Source organism: Belonocnema kinseyi, chromosome 4, assembly GCF_010883055.1.
Source record: "Belonocnema kinseyi isolate 2016_QV_RU_SX_M_011 chromosome 4, B_treatae_v1, whole genome shotgun sequence".
Lineage (NCBI taxonomy): Eukaryota > Metazoa > Arthropoda > Insecta > Hymenoptera > Cynipidae > Belonocnema > Belonocnema kinseyi.
In genome coordinates this window covers 29514460-29535104 of record NC_046660.1, presented here as the reverse complement: position 1 = coordinate 29535104, position 20645 = coordinate 29514460, and the positions used below count along the sequence as shown (strand labels likewise).

Here is a 20645-nt window from a genome sequence, read left to right as displayed (position 1 = left end):
AACATATTGTATGATAAGTGTATTTTTAAATAATTTTTATCATAACCAACTTTTTCCCAACTTAAAAAAAACGCCTCTAAATTGGTCACTAAAACTTTATAATAATATGAACTGTAATTTTTGAAATACACAAATCGATTATGGCTGTTGCTCTGACAAATGATTTTCTTTAAATAAAGTATAATTGAAGTTATTAATTCAAAGTTAATGTCTATGGCATTAGTTTTTTAATTCTAAAAGATTGAAATTATATTTTTCTGAAAAAGATGCTCTAACTATCGCTCCACTTTCAGAAAAATATAATTTCAAAATGAAAATGTTCTTTTCCCATCCTGTTAAAATATGAGGTTAATTATTATCTATCATTTAAAGAGTTAACTTGTACAAAATTTATATTAAAAAAATCAAAAATAAAAAACGGCTCTAAGAATGATTTTAATTATCCTTGGCAATTGTTTCTGAAGCTTTCAAGAACAAAACTCAAAAATAAGACCTCTATTGTCACCCCATTTAAAGTTCTTTCAGGCACGCCGTGATATCATGGTGAGCTCACATATGTTTGGATAAGTCGAAATAGACGTAAGCTAGAAATATTTTTTGTGAAGTATTAGAAACCCAAATTTTTTTTTTAATAACGTTATTCACTGCTACAAGTTTCTAAAAATATATTTATCTCATTTTATGCCCAACTTTGGGCCTCCTTTGATATTTTCTTTGAATGAATTTTGCTGATAGCCAAGCAAGCGAAAAGAGAGGGTTCAATATTTAAAAGCCACAAATCCCATAGAAATCAGAAGGCTCTAACTTTTACCTTTAAAATTGTCTAGCAGCATTCAAAGATCGGCGGTTTGGTTGACGGGAGGAGTCTTTCAAAAAAATCCTTTGAAACTTGAAACTTGGTGAACCACTCTACGTGAGCATCACTAGCCTTTGAAATCCTAATTAGCGAAGTGCGGGCGGCTATGTTGGCACTTGCCTCACATGTTGCCAGATTGCCTGCTTTGCATCTAGCGAGTCAAAAATAGTACATTTTTTTAGTTTAAAATGATACTATATAAAAAGTTGCATTTGTGGTATGAAACACTCGACTGTTACAATCTTTTGTTGTTAACACCAAATTTATAAGCGCAAAGGTCTTAAAGGTAAAAAAAATCACTTTTTTCCATTTTTCATGAAAGCTTCCAACGGGATATGAAAAAATTATCTGTATAGGCTGCCCTTTTCACCTAGACACTACTAAAAAAATATTTTGCTTTTTAATTGTCTTGTTTATTTTATCCGAAAAGATTGGTTTGACAAAAAAGTTCAGCAACGATAAAGGCGTAATTTTTTTAGTTGTACAACTTTTTTTACACATTTTGCTTCAACACAAAAAAAGCTTCAAAGCCACTTTTTAAACATTTGTAACGGTTACATTTTTATTTTACCTTGATCCTATCCAACCCTATCCGATGCTATCCTATCATATTGTATGATATCTTATTCGGTCCAATCATATCCAATTTGATTCTATACGATTCTATGATATTTCGTCTGATCCAAAAATATCCAATAATATCCTATTCCATGCAATAAAATAATAGCCTTTCCGATTGTATCCAATTCTATGCAATTCTAGCCAATAATATCCGATTCAATTCTATTATCTCTGATCCTGGTCAATACGATATCATCAAATACAATCCTTTTACTAGTTGAAAGCTCAAGAATTATTTTGTAGAACATTTAAGTTCCCGCCAAATTTCTGTAGCTTAAAGTGGCACAGTACGGGAGGGTGGGGTATTGTGCTCGGCTTTGAATGAAATGTCCAGGAAATTATAAGTAAAATGTGATTTTGATGCCTGTATTTTTTTGTAAAAAAGCTCAGATTATCATGTTACATTAGCCAGTAACGAAAACCGATTTAGAACTGATCCATTATTTGATAATTAATTAATGGGTTGGGCTTGCATTTCGGTCAGCGTACCCCATACCATGGGGCATGGTGTCCGTCATATTACTGCCAGTTTAGTTCAAAAATATGAGTATTGCAGTGAAGCATATCGCACACCTCAGATATAACCTCTTATTTCTTGAAGATTCTATTCATTGTCTAGATATCTGAAATCGCTTCTAAGAGATATCTTCTTTACCGACAGGTTTCAAACGCGCTAAAATTCAAAACACGCATTGATCAATAATATTTTGAATTCTATTTATTGAGTTTAGTTCTTATTTTCTTATATTCCTAAATCAGGAAATATTGACAGAAAACAAAAATATTAAAGAAGGAATAGAAATGATTGCAATAATTTAACTTTTTCAAACCAGTAAATTGAATTTAATTGCCTGGTTATTTTCTTTATAATAAATAGATATTTTATAATAATTGTTACATTATAATAGCGCGGGAAGAGTAGATATGATTTAGAAGTTTAATCACATATTGATATTAATAATTATGTTGAACGCACAACCTTCAAAATTTAAGAGATAATCAGAGTCGTATGTTACAGTTGCAATAATGTATCTTAATTGTCATATAATCTAACATATTAACCTATAATTGCCTATTATGAAAATAAAATTCATATATATTAGGTTGATCCAAGAATTCATTGCAATTTTTTTTCACTCTAGAGGACAAGGCATTCCCTAAAATGTTTCAATTTTTAGGGAAAGAAAATCTGTAATTTTTTTTTTTGAATTTCAAATGTTAACTCGTCACCGGTTACTTCAAAATTGAATTCAATTGACGCAGAGAAATTTCATCTTTTCGGAATGGATAATTTGAATGTTTTTTATGGCTTTTTCAACAATTATTAATTGTTTAAATAAATTTAACTTATTTAAACAATTTTTTTAAATTTATTGTAAGAAATCATATTTGTGGAATGAAATGCAATAGTTGGTAATTGCTTAGAGTATTAAAAATGGGTAAAGACATTATGTAATTATTTAAACGATTAGTTCTTATTCATTTTCAAAATTTTCTAAAAATTGCGCCAGAGATGTTCAATTTTTTCCCAATTTGATACTCTATGCTACTTTCTAAATAATAATTACATAATTCTTAGACATTACGGCTAATGCTTACCAAATTCCTATTTTTGTAAGCAATTTTGATTCGCTCAAGCATTTTTTTCAAATACTTTGAGAATTAATATTTAAATTGGATACAACAACTTTTTTCTGACTGTATAGTCTATAGAAATAATATATTACCCATTTTTTAATTTTTCAGAGAATTACTTTTTTGAAATAGTTATAAAATTATATTTTCAGAACTAAACATAATTTTACATGATTTTGAGAAAGAAAATTCTGTTAAAAATTTAATTTAATTGTTTAAACCATTTTAATTCGTTAATCATCCACACTTAATTTGAAGGTAATTTCAAGAAAAAAAAACAATAATTAATTGTATGAAGAATGAAATAAAGCTTTGAACAGAATTAACTACTCCTCAAAGTAATGCAATATTATATTTAATTCATTAAATACGATTTAAAACATATTTTTGGGAAAAAATAATAGTTTAAATAAATTCAGATTGTTCAAAAAATTAAAAAAGGTTAATATATTCTTTCTATGCAATATACAGTAAAAAAATTGTATGTCTTCTATTTATATAGGACACCAACTTGAGAAAGAAGAGGACATCTCTGGCTCCATTTTTTGATATTTTGAAATTAAACAATAATTAATTGTCAAGGGGGAAATCAAAGTTTTTCAATTGTTTTTTTTGAATTTTTTATTACTGATTAAAACTTAAAAAGTACAATTTCGAAATCACCGCCTGCTCTGCCTTATTTTTGAGGTTATAATACCGTATTTTCACTTGATTGGTGAAATTTTGAATTTTTAAGGAAATTTTTCTGTAATTATAATTTTACTGTCATAAAACTTCATTGACAACGTGAATTATTTTTCAAAAAATGATAATTTGTTTAAAATATGAAATTAACCAGATTTACCAGATTTAAAAAATATTTTGGACATCATTCCCCACATGTCATGTTGCAATATTTTATAAATTTAAATATATTAAAAAAGTTTATAAAAACAATTAATGAAACTAGCAGTTTAAAAAAATAATTTATCTATTATAACCTAATATTTTCATGCTGGATGTATTTTAAAATATGCTGTTAGCACTAAGTTTCTGCCAAAGACTTTTTCATCTGATTCCGCCAAACCCGATTTTTCATGATAACTTTTCTGACACCATGACCCATATTGACATCATACCACACTCTCCAATAGTGGAAATCTGGAATTTAATATTCAAAAATGTCTACAGCTTTCAATTTTTAATTGAAATGCTTTTTTTTAGAATTAGAAAGCATCACGTTTTTTTAAAAAGCACAATGTGATATTTTTAACTTGTGTAATGTTTTGTCTATTTTTTAGAAAACGAAGTTACCAAGAAAAGTGTATTTCAAGGAAAAAAAGAGTCTTTTTTAGCTCTTATCTTGTTAAAATTATTCGAACTACAACCAATTATATTTGATCCGGTACAATTCGGAACTATCCAATATTATATAACCCACCAATTTATTAAAATTAGTCAATCATTCTTCGGCACTAAAAAAGAACTCATTTTTAGACTGAACTTTTTACCAAAATTTCTGGTCGCAAAATTCAAATGTAAATTATTCAAAAAGTCAATATGAAATAATTTCAAACAATTTTTAAAGACTAAATTAAAATTTTAAAATTCGATTCGAACTAGTGTACCGGGATTTAAATTTATTTGCTAGCCCATCTCTGAAAAATGGTTGAAGAGTTGGTTCTTTAATTCAGAAGAAATAAATAAATTAAAACTAAAATTATAAGTAAATCAATTATTAATTACAAAAATTACAAAAGAATCATTTTTAATATATCATTAAAACAATACTCACTTACAGGTTTAAAAAAAAACAATTCAAAGTTAGAAAACAATTGAGTAATGAAATGATATACTTGAGTATTCTTATGTTACGTCACACACTGTCGGCAACGTCAAAATCTTGAAGGCTATACTACTAGGTTGGCTACAAAGCACTGTTTAGATAGAAATTTGACTAAAATTAATTAATTTTGGAGAAATTAATTTTCTTAAATAGTAATATAGCTTTGCTTTTAAGATAGAAAAGCTCATTTTTTCATTCTTGTTGGCAATTTAGAAAGTTTGCGATTAGGCAAACCATTACGAAAAATTATAATGTTCCGTAAAAGAGGTTATAACCTCAATATGCGGCGACTTCCCAGTGGGCACAAAATTTGGCGACGTCTTTACGACATCGTTACGACATCTTTACGACAACTTTACGACATCCTATCTCCATGTCGCTTCGATTTCTTTGCGATACTGTAAAGGCATCGTTAGATCATACGACTTATTTACGATATCATAAAGACGCCTCAACGACATAGACATAGGATGTCGTAAAGTTGTCGTAAAGATGTCGTAACGATGTCGTAAAGACGTCGCCAAACTTCGTGCCCACTGTGTTATATCATAATAGTTTTTGATAGTACGTGATTTTAAGTAGATTCATATCAAAGAGACTTTGAAGGATTTTAAAAGAGCTTAAATGATCTTTGGAAATCTCAACAGATTTTTAATGATTTTAAACAATTCGAAAGGATTTTTAAAAAATTTCAAAGATTTTTAAAAGAACCCAAAATTTTGAAGTATTTGCCAGGGATTTTATAAGATTTTTAGGCAATTTAAGTGATTTAAATAATTTCAAGCGTGTTACTGAAAAGTTATTCGAAAAGTTTTCGAAGAATTTAAAGAGTCTTTGATAATTCTTATTTTCTCCTTGTACCTTTCAAAGTGAAAAATAATCGCTTAATATCTTTGAAGAATACACTTGTATGCACTACGAAAATTTCAAAATTTTGACCACCAACTATCACAACAATGCAACCTGACCTCAATCACGTCAAACTATATTTTTTGGTGGATTATCCAAATCGCAAACTTTCCACATTGCAACAATAATTAAAGAATGGCTTTTCTATTTGACCAGAAAATCCATCCCAGTGGGCACAAAATTTGGCGACGTCTTTACGACATCTTTGCGACATATTTACGACATATTTAAGACATCTTTACGACATCCTATGTCCATGTCGTTTCAGTGTCTTTGCGATATCGTAAAGATACCGAAAAGACATGGACACAGGATGTCGTGAAGTTGTCGTAAAGATGTCGTAACGCTGTCATAAAGACGTCGCTAAATTTTTTCCCTACTGGGATTTCACGATTTCTCACTTACTTTCGTCTGGTAAGGCCTTATAGATTTCGAAGTGACCGACCGAGTATGACGTAATTTTATAATACTCAATTAGATCCAAATAGAGGAAATGGATTAATTTTCTAAAAATGAGACTGACCTTTTCGTCAGGCTTTCCAAAATCAGAAAATTGGATAAAATAAAACGATTAATTTCAGCTACAATATATTTTTAGAGGTAAGAAAGGCGAAATTCTAAATTAAATAAAGGGAACATAAAATGATGAAAAAATTCTAATAATATTCATTACAGGGAGCAATGAGATAAAATTCAATAAAACCGAAAAAAACCGGGATATTCCAGAAATAGTGTGCCACTTGTTCCCAAATATATATGATTGTAAATCGATGTCGGTGTTTTTTCGTCTGAGTTGTTTATTTATTGGACAGTGTTTTTTTCTGTTGGAGCTGACTTACGTCAGACAAAAAAATTGCAGAAATAGATGCTAGATCCTTTATTGCAGATACAACATTCGACGTTTCGAGAATATAACACCCTCCTCATGAGGAATACAACTTCATTAAGGTCGACTTAAGTTTTAAAATTTAAAAGAATTATCTTCTCAGGTTCTAATTCTCAATTAATTAGTCTTAAAAAAAATAGAAAACATTTTATGAGAATCTCAGAATTTATTTTAAAATTTGCTTTTTGTTTAAAATTAATTCTCTTTGGTTGAAAAAATTCTTTTTTTTTTTTAATTAAACATTCAATTTTTCACGTAGATACATATTTGTTTGTTACAAAAATTTAATTTTTGATGTTACTGAGTTAACTGGAATCTTTTTTGGATGAAAACTCAACTTGTTTTGTAAAAAAGTTCTTTTGCTTTACGATAAATTTAATATTTTTGATAAAATTGCAACTATTTGCTAGAGATAAATATAAAAGTTCGTTCTTCTTTGCTTGATAATTCTACTAATTTGTTTAAAAATTATCTTGTTATAAATTAATCTTTTTTAATTGAAAATTTAACTACTAACTATTGAAGGCTTATGTCTGGTTGAATATGTAACTGCTTAGTGGAAAATACTTTTTTTTTGTTCAGAATTAATTATTTAGCAGAAAATGTAAAATTTCAATTTTTTTGTTAAGATCGATATTTTTTAGTTAAAAATTCGAGTTTTTATTTGTTGCAGAAAATAATTTTTTAGTTTGTAATTTCCTTTTTTTGCGTAACAATGCATCAGTTTCGTGGAAAATTAATTTTTTGTTTGACAGTTTTTTTGTTTGCAAAGTGAATTTTTGTAAAGAAAAATTGTCGTCTGGTTTGAAGTTTCAATAATTTAGAAAAAATTTTATTTATTTTTTTGAGTGTAAAATCTTTATTTGTTGGCAATTCGTCTTTTTGGTTTTAAAATTCTTTTCTTTTTTTGCATAAATTTAATTATTTTTTTATTAAAATCAAAACTATGACACATTTTTTAAATTCCCTTAAATTCTTTTCGATTCTCCTAAATTCTGCCATATTTTCGATTATATGACCTGAACTTAAATTATCGGGTATTTAAGAACTCTAGGTGTATAAAAGATGAAATATCAGTAGTGTAACTATAATTTCGAAGTAAACTCAGTTGGCACAAAGTATGGCGACGTCTTTACGACACCGTTACGACGTCTTCACGACAACTTAATGACATTCTATGTCCATGTCGGTGAGGTGTCTTTACGATATCGTAAATAAGTCGTATGATCTGATGATGTCTTTACGATATCGCAAAGAGACCGAAACGACATGGATATAGGACGTCGTAAAGATGTCGTAACGATGTCGTAAAGACGTCGCCAAATTTTTTTCCCACTGGGAAGGATTCAATAGGAAAAAATATGGGAGTTGAAGATAATTGATAATTTCATTCAATTGATTATTTCATCTAATTGATTATTTAACTAGTAAGTATAGGAGTCTAAAAAATTGGAAATCAAGTTAAACAATCTAAAATTATGTTATATAAAGTACTATAATGTTTGATTCAACTCTAAAAACTGTTTCCATATCAAAATCTTTCAGAGTTTTTTTTATTTAAAACATCAAGCCGACCCAATACTACCCAATTTTTTCCTATTTAATTTTATGGGAAGAAAATCCATGAAAATTTTATATTTTTAAGGCCATGTGACGAGAGGGTCACGTGACCAAACCTGGTCTTCAATTTTTCTTTCCCAACTTTCGTCTAAACGCAGTGAGGTATCGCTCTGAAAGTTTGGGAAATGAAATAGGAGGTAATAAAGTTCATGTCTCTGCTTTGTTTCGGTGGAAATTTTGAGAAAAAATGTTGCTTGAAGAAAATACCATTGGAAGATTTCTTTCCCAACTTACGTCCACATGGAGTGAGATATCGTGTTAAAAATTTTGTAATTTATATAGAAGGCATGCAAGAATGTGTTCCTGGTCCTAAATAATTAGAATAGTGAAGAAAGCTTTTTTTCAATTACTATTTTGGGGAATTACCAACCGTGCTGTCGTCAAACCCTGCAAGCAGTTTGCAATGTTGTCAATGGGCTAGTTATGAGGTTTATATTTAGCAAAGTGAGGAAAAACAACAGAAGTCGCTCATAAACATTATGCACAAATTGATTATTCTAACATTACGTTATACGAGGTCCGTAGAGTCGAAATCTGTAAGGCCTTACCACTTGGTGGACTGAGAAGCATTCATTACATCCCAATGGGCACAAAATTTAGCGACGTCTTTACGACATCGTAACGACATCCTTACGACAACTTTACGACATCCTATGTACATGTAGTTTCGATGTCTTTACGATGTCGTAAAGACACCGTCAGATCATGCAACTTATTTACGATATCGTAAAGACACCTTAACGACATGGACATAGGATATCGTAAAGTTATCGTAAATATGTCGTAACGATATCGTAAAGACGTCGCCAAATTTTGTGCCCACTGGGATAGGAGTTTGACTAAAATGAATTTTTGTAGGCGAAAGTAAGTGAAAAATCGTGATATGGCTTTGCTTCTCAGATAGAAAAGTCATTTCTTTAATTATTGTTAGCAATTGTGCAAGTGTGCAATTTGGACAATCTATCAAGAAAAAAAATAATGTGCCGTGATTGAGGTTAGGTTGCATTGTTGGGATAGTTGGCGGTCAAAATTTTTGAATTTTGGTACATCGTTAAAATGTGTTTTTCAAAGATGTCATGAGACTATTCTTGCACTTTGAGAAAACAAAAATTATCAAAGACTGTCATCCTTCTTAGGAATCATATAAGACTTCTTGAAAATCCTTAAACTTCTCCGCCTTTTTTTTAATGCCTTTGAATTCTTCGCAATCATTTCAAATCTTTTGAAGTATTTTGAAATTAACTAAAATTAGTTTCAATCACGTAAAATCTTTTAAATATTCTTAAATTCCTTTAAATCTCTTGACAATCCTTAAATTCTTTGAATTTTTGCAAATAACTTTTAAATTAAATGCTTAACATTCTTTAAGGTCACTAAAATTTATGGAAATATTTTTAAATCCTTTAAAACTAAACTTTAAAATCCCGTCAAGTCCGAAGTGATTCTTTTAGAAATCCTGTAAAATTTCTTGATAATCCTTAAACTCTTCCGATTTTTTTTTAAATCTCTTCAACTTCTTACAATCATTTGAAATCTTTCAAAGTTTCTCGAAAATGACTTAAATTAATTCAAATCTTTTAAAATCTTTCACGTTTTTTTAAATTCCTTTACATCTCTTAAAAATCCTTAAAATCTTTGAACTTTTTCAAATTCATTAAAATCATTTTAAATAATTTTTCAAAAACTCCCTTGAAATGCTTTAAGACCTCTAAAAGTGTCTTAAAACCTTACAAAATAACTTTTAAATCCTTTAACCTCTTTGAATTATTTTTGAATTAGTTTTAAACCCTTTAAAAAGAAACTTGAAGATTCCGCCAAGTCCCTCATAATTCTTTGAAATCACATCAATTCTTAAAAATCTTGTAAGATTTCTTGAAAATCCTTAAAGTCCTCCGAATTTTTTTGAACTCTTTACAACTTCTTTGAAATAGTTTAAAATATTGTAAAATTGACTAAAATTAATTCAAATCTTTTAAATCCAAAATCCTTTAAATTTTCTTAGACTCCTTAAAATCTCTTGAAATTCCTTAGATAAATCAATATCTTTAAAAACCTTGAAATCTCCAAAAATTTATTACATCTGCTTTCATAACTTCTTAATAACCCAGTGGGCACACAGTTTGGCGACGTCTATACGACATCTTTACGACATCTTTACGACAACTTTACGACATCCTATGCCCATGTTGTTAAGATGTCTTTACGATATCTTAAATAAGTCGTATGATCTGCCGATGTCTTTACGATACCGCAAAGACATCTTTACGACATAGAGATTTTATGTCGCAAAGATGTCGCAAAGATGTCGTAAATATGTCGTAAAGATGTCGTAAAGATGTCGTAACGAAGTCGTAAAGACGTCGCCAAATTTTGCGCCCACTGGGACCTCGCTTGACTTTCTTTAAAATCAGTAAAACTGTCGTAAAATCTTATAAAATGTCTTGTAAATCATTAAATCCTTTAAACCTAAGATTTGATTATTTTTAAATGCTTTAAAAAGAAGCTTTAAGATTCCGCCAACTCCCTAGTAATTCCTGAAAATCACTTAATTTCTTAGAAATCCTCAGAGTCTTCCGAATTTTTTTGGATTGCCTTCAACTTCTTTGAAATAATTTAAAAATTTTTAAAAGTGACTAAAATTAATTACTTGAATTCTCTTAAAATTTATTAAAATCTTTCTTAAAAACTTTTTAAATAGCTTTAAAATTATTCCTTTAAATGAAAATCTTGAAATCCCGTCAAGTCCCTATGGTAATTCCTTAAAATCACTTGAATTTCGGAAATTCGTTAGTTTTTGTTTGAAAAATCCTTTAGATCCTCCGATTTCTTTTTGAATTCCTTCTACTTCTTTAAATCGATTTAAAATTTTCGAAATTGAGTAAAGTTAATTAAAATCCTTTGAATTTTCTTAAATTCCTTTAAATATTAAAAAATTACATGAATTAAAATCTCTTCATATTCATTAAAATCTTTTGAAATAACTTTTCAGTAACTCGCTTGACATTCTTTGAAATCATCTAAAGTTTCTTAAAATTTGATCAAATCTCTTGCAAATCCTTTAACTTTTTTGGATTGTTTCAAAAATCTTAAGAATTCCATGAAAATGGTTCAATTTTTCTGCATTCTTTTAAAATTTTTTGAAATCGTTAAAAATCTCTTAAGAAATTCTAAGATCACTTAAAATGTTTTAAATTCTCTTTGATATAACTTGATTTGATATGAAACTACTTAAAATGACTTCTTATCGAAAATTATTATGACATAAGTCGCCGGCAATTGAGGTTAGAACCTTAATTAATGCAAATTATAATTTTTCGAGGTGGATTGCCTAATCGCACATTTTCCAAAATGCCAACAATAATGAAACAAATGACTTTTCTTTCTTAAAAGCAAAGCTAAATCACGATTTTTTACTTAATTTCACCGAAATTAATTTATTTTAGTCAAACTCATATCTAAACAATGCTTTGCAGTCCACCAAGTGGTATAGCCTTATAGGTTTTGATGTTACCGATCGAGCGTGGCGTAATATTAGAATACTCAATAATGCAAAAACTAATGTTTACACTTGAAATGCCACTAAACATGCCAGTCGACATAAAATTTGGCCACGTCTTTATGACATCTTTACGACATATTTACGACATCTTTGCGACATCCTATATCCATGTCATTTCGGTGTCTTTGCGATATCGTAAAGACATCATCAGATCATACGTCTTATTAACGATACCTTAAAGGCACCTTAACGACATGAACATATGATGTCGTAAAGTTGTCATAAAGATGTCGTAACGATGTCGTCAAGACGTCGCCAAAATTTGTGCCCACTGGGATATTTGGTCTGACATACGTATCAGTCTGGTATTAGCTGTTTCATAGCAGCACTAGAGCAGCGAGTAGACAACTTCGAACTTCTAGCGGTCTGTAGGTAAAACAGATTGCATGATTACCGTCCGAGGAAGTTAAAAGTCAAACTTCTGCTCTAAAACCTAAATGTGTCTGTCGATAATCATTATTTGCATAAATAAACTTTATTCTTTATCCAACTCTTTGCAAGGCCACAAACGATCCTTTAATATTTATTAAGATTTCCCGGAAAAAAAATTTCCTCGTTATTTAAACTTTTATTTTTCAATATGGGTGAAAAAATATTGATCTTAGGGCTGACTTCCCAGTAGGCACAAAATTTGGTGACGTCTTTACAACATCCTTACGACATCTTCACAGAAACTTTACGACATCCTATATCCATGTCGTTTCGGTGTCTTTGCGATATCGTAAAGACATCGTCAGACCATACGACTTATTTACGATATCGTAAAGAGTCCTTAACGACATGGACATAGGATGTCGTAAAGTTGTCGTAAAGATGTCGTAAATATGTCGTAAAGGCGTTATACTCATCACATGGCCTTAATCCGCCCTATTTTTTATGTATTTCAGGTATATATCGTTGGTCACACAGCGCCTGGAGTGGATGAAAGAGAACACGGGGCCGGAGGTCTAAAGGAAAAACACAATACGAGGTACCTTCAATTGGTTCGCCAATATGCCGATATTATTCGCGGACAGTTCTTCGGACATTGGCATTCTGACACATTTCGAGTCGTCTACAGTGACATAGGTACTTATTATTTATTATATCTAATCTATTATTTATTATTTAATATTTAATACTTTAAGATATTGTGTGTTATTGATTGTTTATAGCATATTATTTATTATATACGGTCTATTATTTATTGCTTAATATTGTTCATAATTATTATATTTCTACATGATTTTTAAAAATGCCTAAGTCAAAGTTAAATTCTGAATTGTTACATAAAGAATGTTTTTCAAATTCTAGGTTTGTGTTCGGAGATTAGTCAAAATTTCGATCGATTTTTTAAAACTTTTTCTACTTAGCTTAAGAATTTTTTGAGAAAATAAGTACTTTAATTTCAAAAATAAATATAAAAAACAAATTTGACTTTAATTAAAAAAAATTTATATTATGCACTTAGGGGGGAAAAAGGGCATTTTCGACGAGTGCACGTTTTCAGACATTTCTAGAAATACAGTCAAGATAAGTAATACAAAATTTATGCCAACTTATCATACATTTCCCAAAATTCAATTTAAACATGCATGTATACTACTGAAAAATTTCGGTAATTTATAGTAATATTGAAGGTCATTTATGGTGTCTAACCATGAATGTCCCAAAATTCAATTTTGTACATGTTTATAAATTTCCGGAAATTTTTCAGTAATTTATGGTAATATTAAAGATAATTTATGGTGACTTATGATAAATTGTCTAAATTAATATTTACAAATGTTTACAAATTTCCAGATATTTATGGAAATTTTTATTTATTTATACTAAGTTCACAGATAAGTATCATAATCATAACCCAGTGGGCACAAGGTTTGGCGACGTCCTTACGACATCGTTACGATATCTTTACGACAACTTTACGACATCTTTACGACAACTTTACGACATCCTATGTCCATGTCGTTATGGTGTCTTTACGATATCGTAAATAAGTCCTATGATCTGAGGATGTCTTTACGATATCGCAAAGACATCGAAACGACATGGACATAGGATGGCGTAAAGATGTCGTAAAGATGTCGTAAAGATGTCATAAAGACGTCGCCAAATTTTATGTCGACTGGAAAATTACCCAAAATTTAATTTGAAACATTTTTATACATTTTTAAATTTTTTTCGTAATTTATGGTAATCTTACAGTCATTTATGTTGCCTCACCATGAATTTCTCAACATTCAATTTAAAAATATCTGTAAATTTTCGATGATTAGTGTTAATTTTACAGGTTTATATGATAAATTACTATAAATTACCAAATATTCAATTTTAAACATTTTTATAAATTTCCTAAATTTTCTTTTAAATTTTCAGTTATTTATAGTAAGTCTACAGGTCAATATGATAACAGACTATAAATTAAACAAAATTTCATTAAAATTTTTTAAATTAATTTTCGGAATTAGTAGAAATTTTTGGTCACGTACGGTAATTTTGCAGGTGAATATGGAAACTTATCACAAATTACCGAAAATTCACGTTATACGTCTTCATAAATTTCCGAAAATTTATTTAGAAACTTGGTAATTTATGGCAAGATTATAGGTAATTTACGGTATCTTGACCTACATTTTTCGAAATTTAATTTTAAAATGTCTGCAAATTTCCAGAAATATTCGATTATTTATAATAATTTTAAATGTAAATACGGCAAATCATCATAAATTACTTAAAATTCAATTCTAAACATTTTTTTAAATTCCGGAAATTTATGATTTTTCTTATTATTAATGTTAATATTATATGTAATTTATGGTCACTTACAATAAATAGTGAAAAATTCAATTCACATATCTCTGCAAATTTCAGGAAATTTATGGAAATTTTCGGTCATTTATATTAAGTTTACAGATAAATATCGGATGTTATCATAAATTACAGGTAATTTATGCAAACTTACAATAAATTGTCCATAATTCAATTTGAGCATGTCTATAAATTTCTGCAAAATATGGAAATTTTGAGTAATTTATAGTAAGTTTACAGGTAAAAATTGTAATTCATAAATAACGCAAAATTTAATTTTAAACATTTTTATAAATTTACGGAAATTTAGGAAATTGTTTAGTAATTTATGGTAATATTACATTTAATTAATGCTATTGTACCATAAATTGCCCCAAATTAAATTTAAACATGTCTATAAATTTCCAGAAATTTTTCTTCATGATGCATTTGTCACAAAAAAAAAATTTGGAAAAGAAGGCTAAGGTATTTATTTTAAGGAGCTTCATGATTGAAAAATGGGATGTTTATTTTTTGTTTCAGAAAATAAGCTATGAGTGGTGATTAATAATATATCATCTGCTTGAGCTGTTTTTAACTCTAAAATAATTTTTTTATTTCAAAATGTATTTCAAAAAGAAATTGGACTCTTTTCGCAGAATAACATTTTTTTAAACCTTTTCAGCTGAAAATGACAGCTTAGCGCTTTCCCTTAAAGTACTTTGAGATCAAATTCTTCTCACCGTGAAACATGTTTAAAGAAAGCGTTCTTCTTCTCGCATGAAAACAGTTCAAATTTATTTTTAACCTCTGTTTTCAAAGGTCAAATTTTTTTTCTTTGAAAAATCCTTATTCTGAATAAAAACAGCGCAATCCGCCTTGTACGTGTCAAATATTTTTTTTATCGCCATTTAAAGAGCTACGAATAAACAAAATAGAAGTTATATACTCAAAAATCACTCATCGCTTTTCATCAGAAATATAAAATAATAATCCCGCTATTTAACCTTAAAGCTCCTGGTGAAGGGAAAAAACTGATTTTTCTGTTAAGCTAAAAAAGTAAAGGAAAAAATTCCTCTTATACAACAAAGATAAATTTTAAAAAGTGGGTTTCAAAAATAATACTTGTTAATTGTTATGTTAATGTAGTTTAAAGTCTAGGGGCTAGTTATGTACATTTTACAAGATTGAAAAAGCACAGTTTTCAGGACAAAAAAAGTTTCAAAGCGCATTTTTGATTAAGGTTTTTTAAACAATTATCAATTATTATTGGATGAATAATATCACAACTAGAAAGCATTGCCGAGTAATTGTTGGTCAAATTTATGCCACCTAATGTTACCACAAAATTAATGAACAATTTCAGTGTTTGAATTTTTAATTATTCATTATTCAATTACTTATTGTTATTGACATGAAAAAATTTTAAAACAAAGTTATTTCGTCTCATACAGTTGTCAGTAAATTTTACGAGAAAACCAATTATTTCTAGGTATCTGGAAATGAATACAGTCAATTCTAAAAGAACGCTACTATTCAAAAGACACAACATTTTATGCTTAAATACTTGTTCCTAAATAAAAAAGAACTAAAAACACTAAATAAGAATTTTTGATCTAGTAGTCTTATACCAAAATGGTTTTAATTTTCTAGCTTTAACCAAATTCTTCTCTAGCTCCATGAAAAAAAATTGAAAATGAAAACCATTTTGGTATAGGTCACACATAATTCATTAAATAAATTATTTGTTTTTTTTTCTATTTTTAGACACTGAGAAAGATATTAGTAATATAGATTAATTTACAATAAAATTCTCTTGCCTGAAAAAGATTTCCTAAATAAAATATTATAGGATGTTTCAGTACTGGATTGAATTGTTTTGCGCAACATAATCTAAGGAGAATTAAAAGAAAAATATTTTTTATTTGCCTTTAGATATTTAAATTAAAAAAATAGTTTATATAATTTGTTTATAATATCATAAAGTAATATTGAATGACACATTTTCATTACGAAACATCTCAACATAATTGATTTATAAAATTAATAAATAATATGGTGTAAGAAGCTTTTATTATTGCCAATCACTACTATGCCATAATTTAAAGAAAATTAAGAAAAAAGTCCATCCTGCCTGTAAATACCCAGAGTGTGGATTTTTTTTTAATTATAATTTTCAGTATTTTCAAATTTAATTTCTGCGTCATAATTAAATTCGCTACTAAGAATTTTTTAAATGTGCTCCTGCGCATTTAACCTAAATGATAATGATACTGAGCATACAAAAAATTCTTACAAGATAACATTTTTTTTACGATATGGATTAGCATAAGATTTTTCAGAAACAAAAATTCAAATATTCACCACACCCAACTTTTTAAAATTCAATAATAAATTTTTCGGAATGAAAAATCCAACATCGCTTAAGAATTGGCTTATGTAAGTTATTTTAAACCAATCTGTTTTTTTTCATCACAAGCTTATTGATTGCAGAATCAGTTTCATTGTTAACATCGATAACGAAAATAAGTGAATAAATAATTAAATAGTTAAATAAATAGTAAACAATAGCTCATCAAAAAGCGAAATATTTCATTTGTTAATTAATTTTTTATTTACATTACGTGCGATAAATTTGACCAACAATTACTTGGGAATGACACTTAGTTGTCATATTAATCATCTGATAATAATTGATGATTGTTCTAAGAACCTCAATTAGGAAGCTTTTAATTTAATTTCGATGAAAATTAAAAAGTATTAATTTTAGTAATTTTTCTTTAAATTTGTGATAATTTCACTTTTTATTTCTGAAAATAAACGTCGAGTGATTTTTAAGTAGATAACGTCTATTTTTGAGGTTTGTAAATCTTTGAATGACAATGCAAAATTTTTTGCCAAGTCTTTTTTGATCAGTTTTTTAATGCTTTTTTTTATAGAATATAAAAATTTGTTGATTTAAAAAATTTGCTCTTCAAAAATAAATGTCAATGATAAATTTGATTTTTTTCATGGAAGGACGCTTTATAAAACTTTTTATACCAAAAAGAAAACTAGAGTTTTTTATTGAAGAAACTCGATATTAAAAAGAAAAATTAAATTTTTGTAGGAAAAATATAATTTGAGAAAATTGGCACCCATGCGCAAGCATGATTAAGTGTACCGAAAAACTTAAAACTTATGTTCGATCGTAAAAAATCTAATCAAAATCAAATCAAATTTATTTTTGACCATCGTTTTTAAAAATGAAAATTTTTTTCTTTAAAAAAAATGGTTTAATTTTATAAAACGAGCGTAAAAAGCTGTATCGAAACAGATCAAGATAAAGAAATAAGAAAGGGTTCTTCTAAAAAGAAAGTCAAATTTGTTTTCGTCTTTTATTTTTGAAGGAAGAATATTCATTTTCTCAAAAAATGTTTAGGATCAATAGAAGGGGCGTGAAAGAATTTTTCAAAGTTTTACTGAAGAACATCTTTCGTTAGTATAAGAATATTGATGAAAAAATATTTTCATGTCAAAAGGCTCACCCGTGTCCTGGATTATGATGGCTCCGAGCATCACCCCATATCAACAAGGTGGCCCGAATAATCCTGGTTTGAGGCTCTACGAGTTTGACAAAACATCGGGCCAGGTGGGTATTTCTAAGTGTTTTATATTAAATATGGAACCATAAGGATTATATCAAAATTGTATATTTTACCTGAAATTGCAACAATAGCACAAAAATTTACATAACAGTTTGTGAAATGAGACACTTTAACCGAAAACATTTTTTCTAAAGGATGTTTATAGGAGATTCTATTTCATATTCACAACTAAAAATTAAAACCTCCTCGAATATTGTTTCTTCATACTTTAGATATAAAAAAGACACGTAATTTTTTATTTCGTAAATTGTTTATATATTTATATAAATGCGAAGCAAATTATGATAAATAATTTTTCGTGATAATAAACGCCTTTGTTTCAAAATGTTTAAAGATACAAATCAAATTTTTTCTATTTTTTTTATTTGTATCGCTTTTATGACAAAACTTTAGCGCATCGGCAATCACGATCTACGTTTTACATAACTGAAATAAATTTGATGAGGCTCCAATCGTGTAAAAAACTACGAATTTTGTCAACGTTCCGTGAACATTTCAGTTCATTTCTTCAGAGCTGACCTGAAACTGAGATTTCAGGTTATGCTGTTCTTATGTATACTTACTACGATGCCTGTAATTGGCCAGAGCGCCCCACCGTCAGGACTGGTCAAACCTGATTGGCCAATCAAGTCTTTTTTTGAAAGTCAAATCGGATTGGTATTATATCCATTATTCCTATTGATATTATTATGGTGTTTTAAGATTTTATTTGCTTCTCTATGTTTTCTTGCAAAGATGCTGTGCGTTTTTGCAATGACTGCTGTTTTGTGAAATAAGATGTTATGTCTTATTTCGATATGATGTTAGCTAGTGCTGATTGCGTTAAATGTTTTAGCCTGATTATACTCTCATGTACCTTTATACGTTGGCTGACCGCTTTCCCGGTTTCTCTAATATAGAGTTTGCCGCAAAAGCAAAGGATTTTATGTACTCCCGGATCACTGAGGGGTGCGTTTAGTCTCGAGAGTTATTTAGTATTTGTTCTATTTTCGCAGGTGGTTTAAATATGGTATGGATGTTGTGTTCGTTGAGCATTCTTCCTATTTGTTTTGTGACACCTCGGATGTTTAACGTTTTCTAATTCCTTTTTTAAGTTATCTTTATCTGTAATGGAGCCCCTCTGTATACAAGACAGTGGATGACCGATTTTTTTTTGTGATGATTGATGTTGGGAGGAGGCATGCAGTTATCTCTTTGTATGAGTGAGTTTTCTGTAAACTTCATGTCCTAATTTGTTATCAGATCTTTTGTAAAGTAATGCGTCCAAGAAAGTCAATTTTCCATTTGTTGAATTTCCTAGATACTATGATGTAATCGATTAATGAAATCGAAAAACTCACTTGGTTCATCTCGTCCATGTCGCCAGATGACAAAAGTGTCATGAACGTAACGAAACCAAAATTTCGGTTTAAGCTTGGCTTGGTTGAAGATTTTAGTTTCTAGATGTTCCATAAATATCTTGGTTATTACAGATGAGATTGGAGATCCCATTGCTGCCCCTGAGGTTTATTCGTAGATTTCATTGTGGAAAGAGAAGTAAGTATTATTGAGACAATGTTCTATCAAAGGTAAGAACTCCGAAGAGAAGTTTGTAAAAGATTTAACAATATCGATTGTATCAGTGATTGGTACTTTCTTAATACAATATACTATGTCGAAACTCACTTGGATGTATTGAGGTTGTATGTGAATCTGTTGCATCTTGTTGATAAAGTCAAATGAGTTTTGGACGTAAGTGATTGAGTTTCCTGCAAAAGGATTTAGTTTTGTAGCGACGAAGTTTTCTAGGCTGTAAGTTGGTATGTTTATTTCGCTGAAGATCAGTCTGAGTGTAATCTGATCTTTGTGGATTTTTGGAAGCCCGTATATTCTTCGAGAGATGGAATTAGTAGGTATTAATTTAGGTATTGCTTGGTTGTCAAGTTTAGAGTCTTCAAAAAGGGTTTTTGTTTCATAGGCTTTTGTTTTTGTAGGGTCCTTTTCAAGTTTTGTGCACGTATCATCAGTTTGAAGGGCCATGATTTTGTTGTTACAGTCTTCTGTATTAATTATTAATGTTGTGCTGCCTTTGTCTGAGGGTAATATTATAATGTCCTTATTCCGATTGACTTCTCTAATTACGGTTTTTTATTGTTTTGTTATGTTTAAGGAGCGAACTTGAGCATGGCGTAACATTTTGGTTGTCCTACGTCGTATGTCATCCGCTTTTCTGGTGGAAGGGTATATACGAGGGTGGATTGATAAGTTTCCGGCCTGACCAAGAAAAACAACGTTTTTAAGAATTTTTTTTTTTTATTTCTCAACATAATCTCCTCCAA

General features: G+C 29.0%; 1 protein-coding gene across 1 annotated transcript in view; it reads left to right on the top strand.

Moving 5' to 3' along the window:
* LOC117171570 (acid sphingomyelinase-like phosphodiesterase 3a) overlaps nucleotides 1-20645 on the top strand; it is a 207162-nt gene that overhangs the window by 174065 nt on the left and 12452 nt on the right. The window contains exons 7-8 of the mRNA XM_033359005.1: nucleotides 12799-12979; nucleotides 18202-18311. Of these exons, the coding sequence (XP_033214896.1) occupies nucleotides 12799-12979; nucleotides 18202-18311 (291 nt within the window). The remainder of the gene's footprint in view (nucleotides 1-12798; nucleotides 12980-18201; nucleotides 18312-20645) is intronic.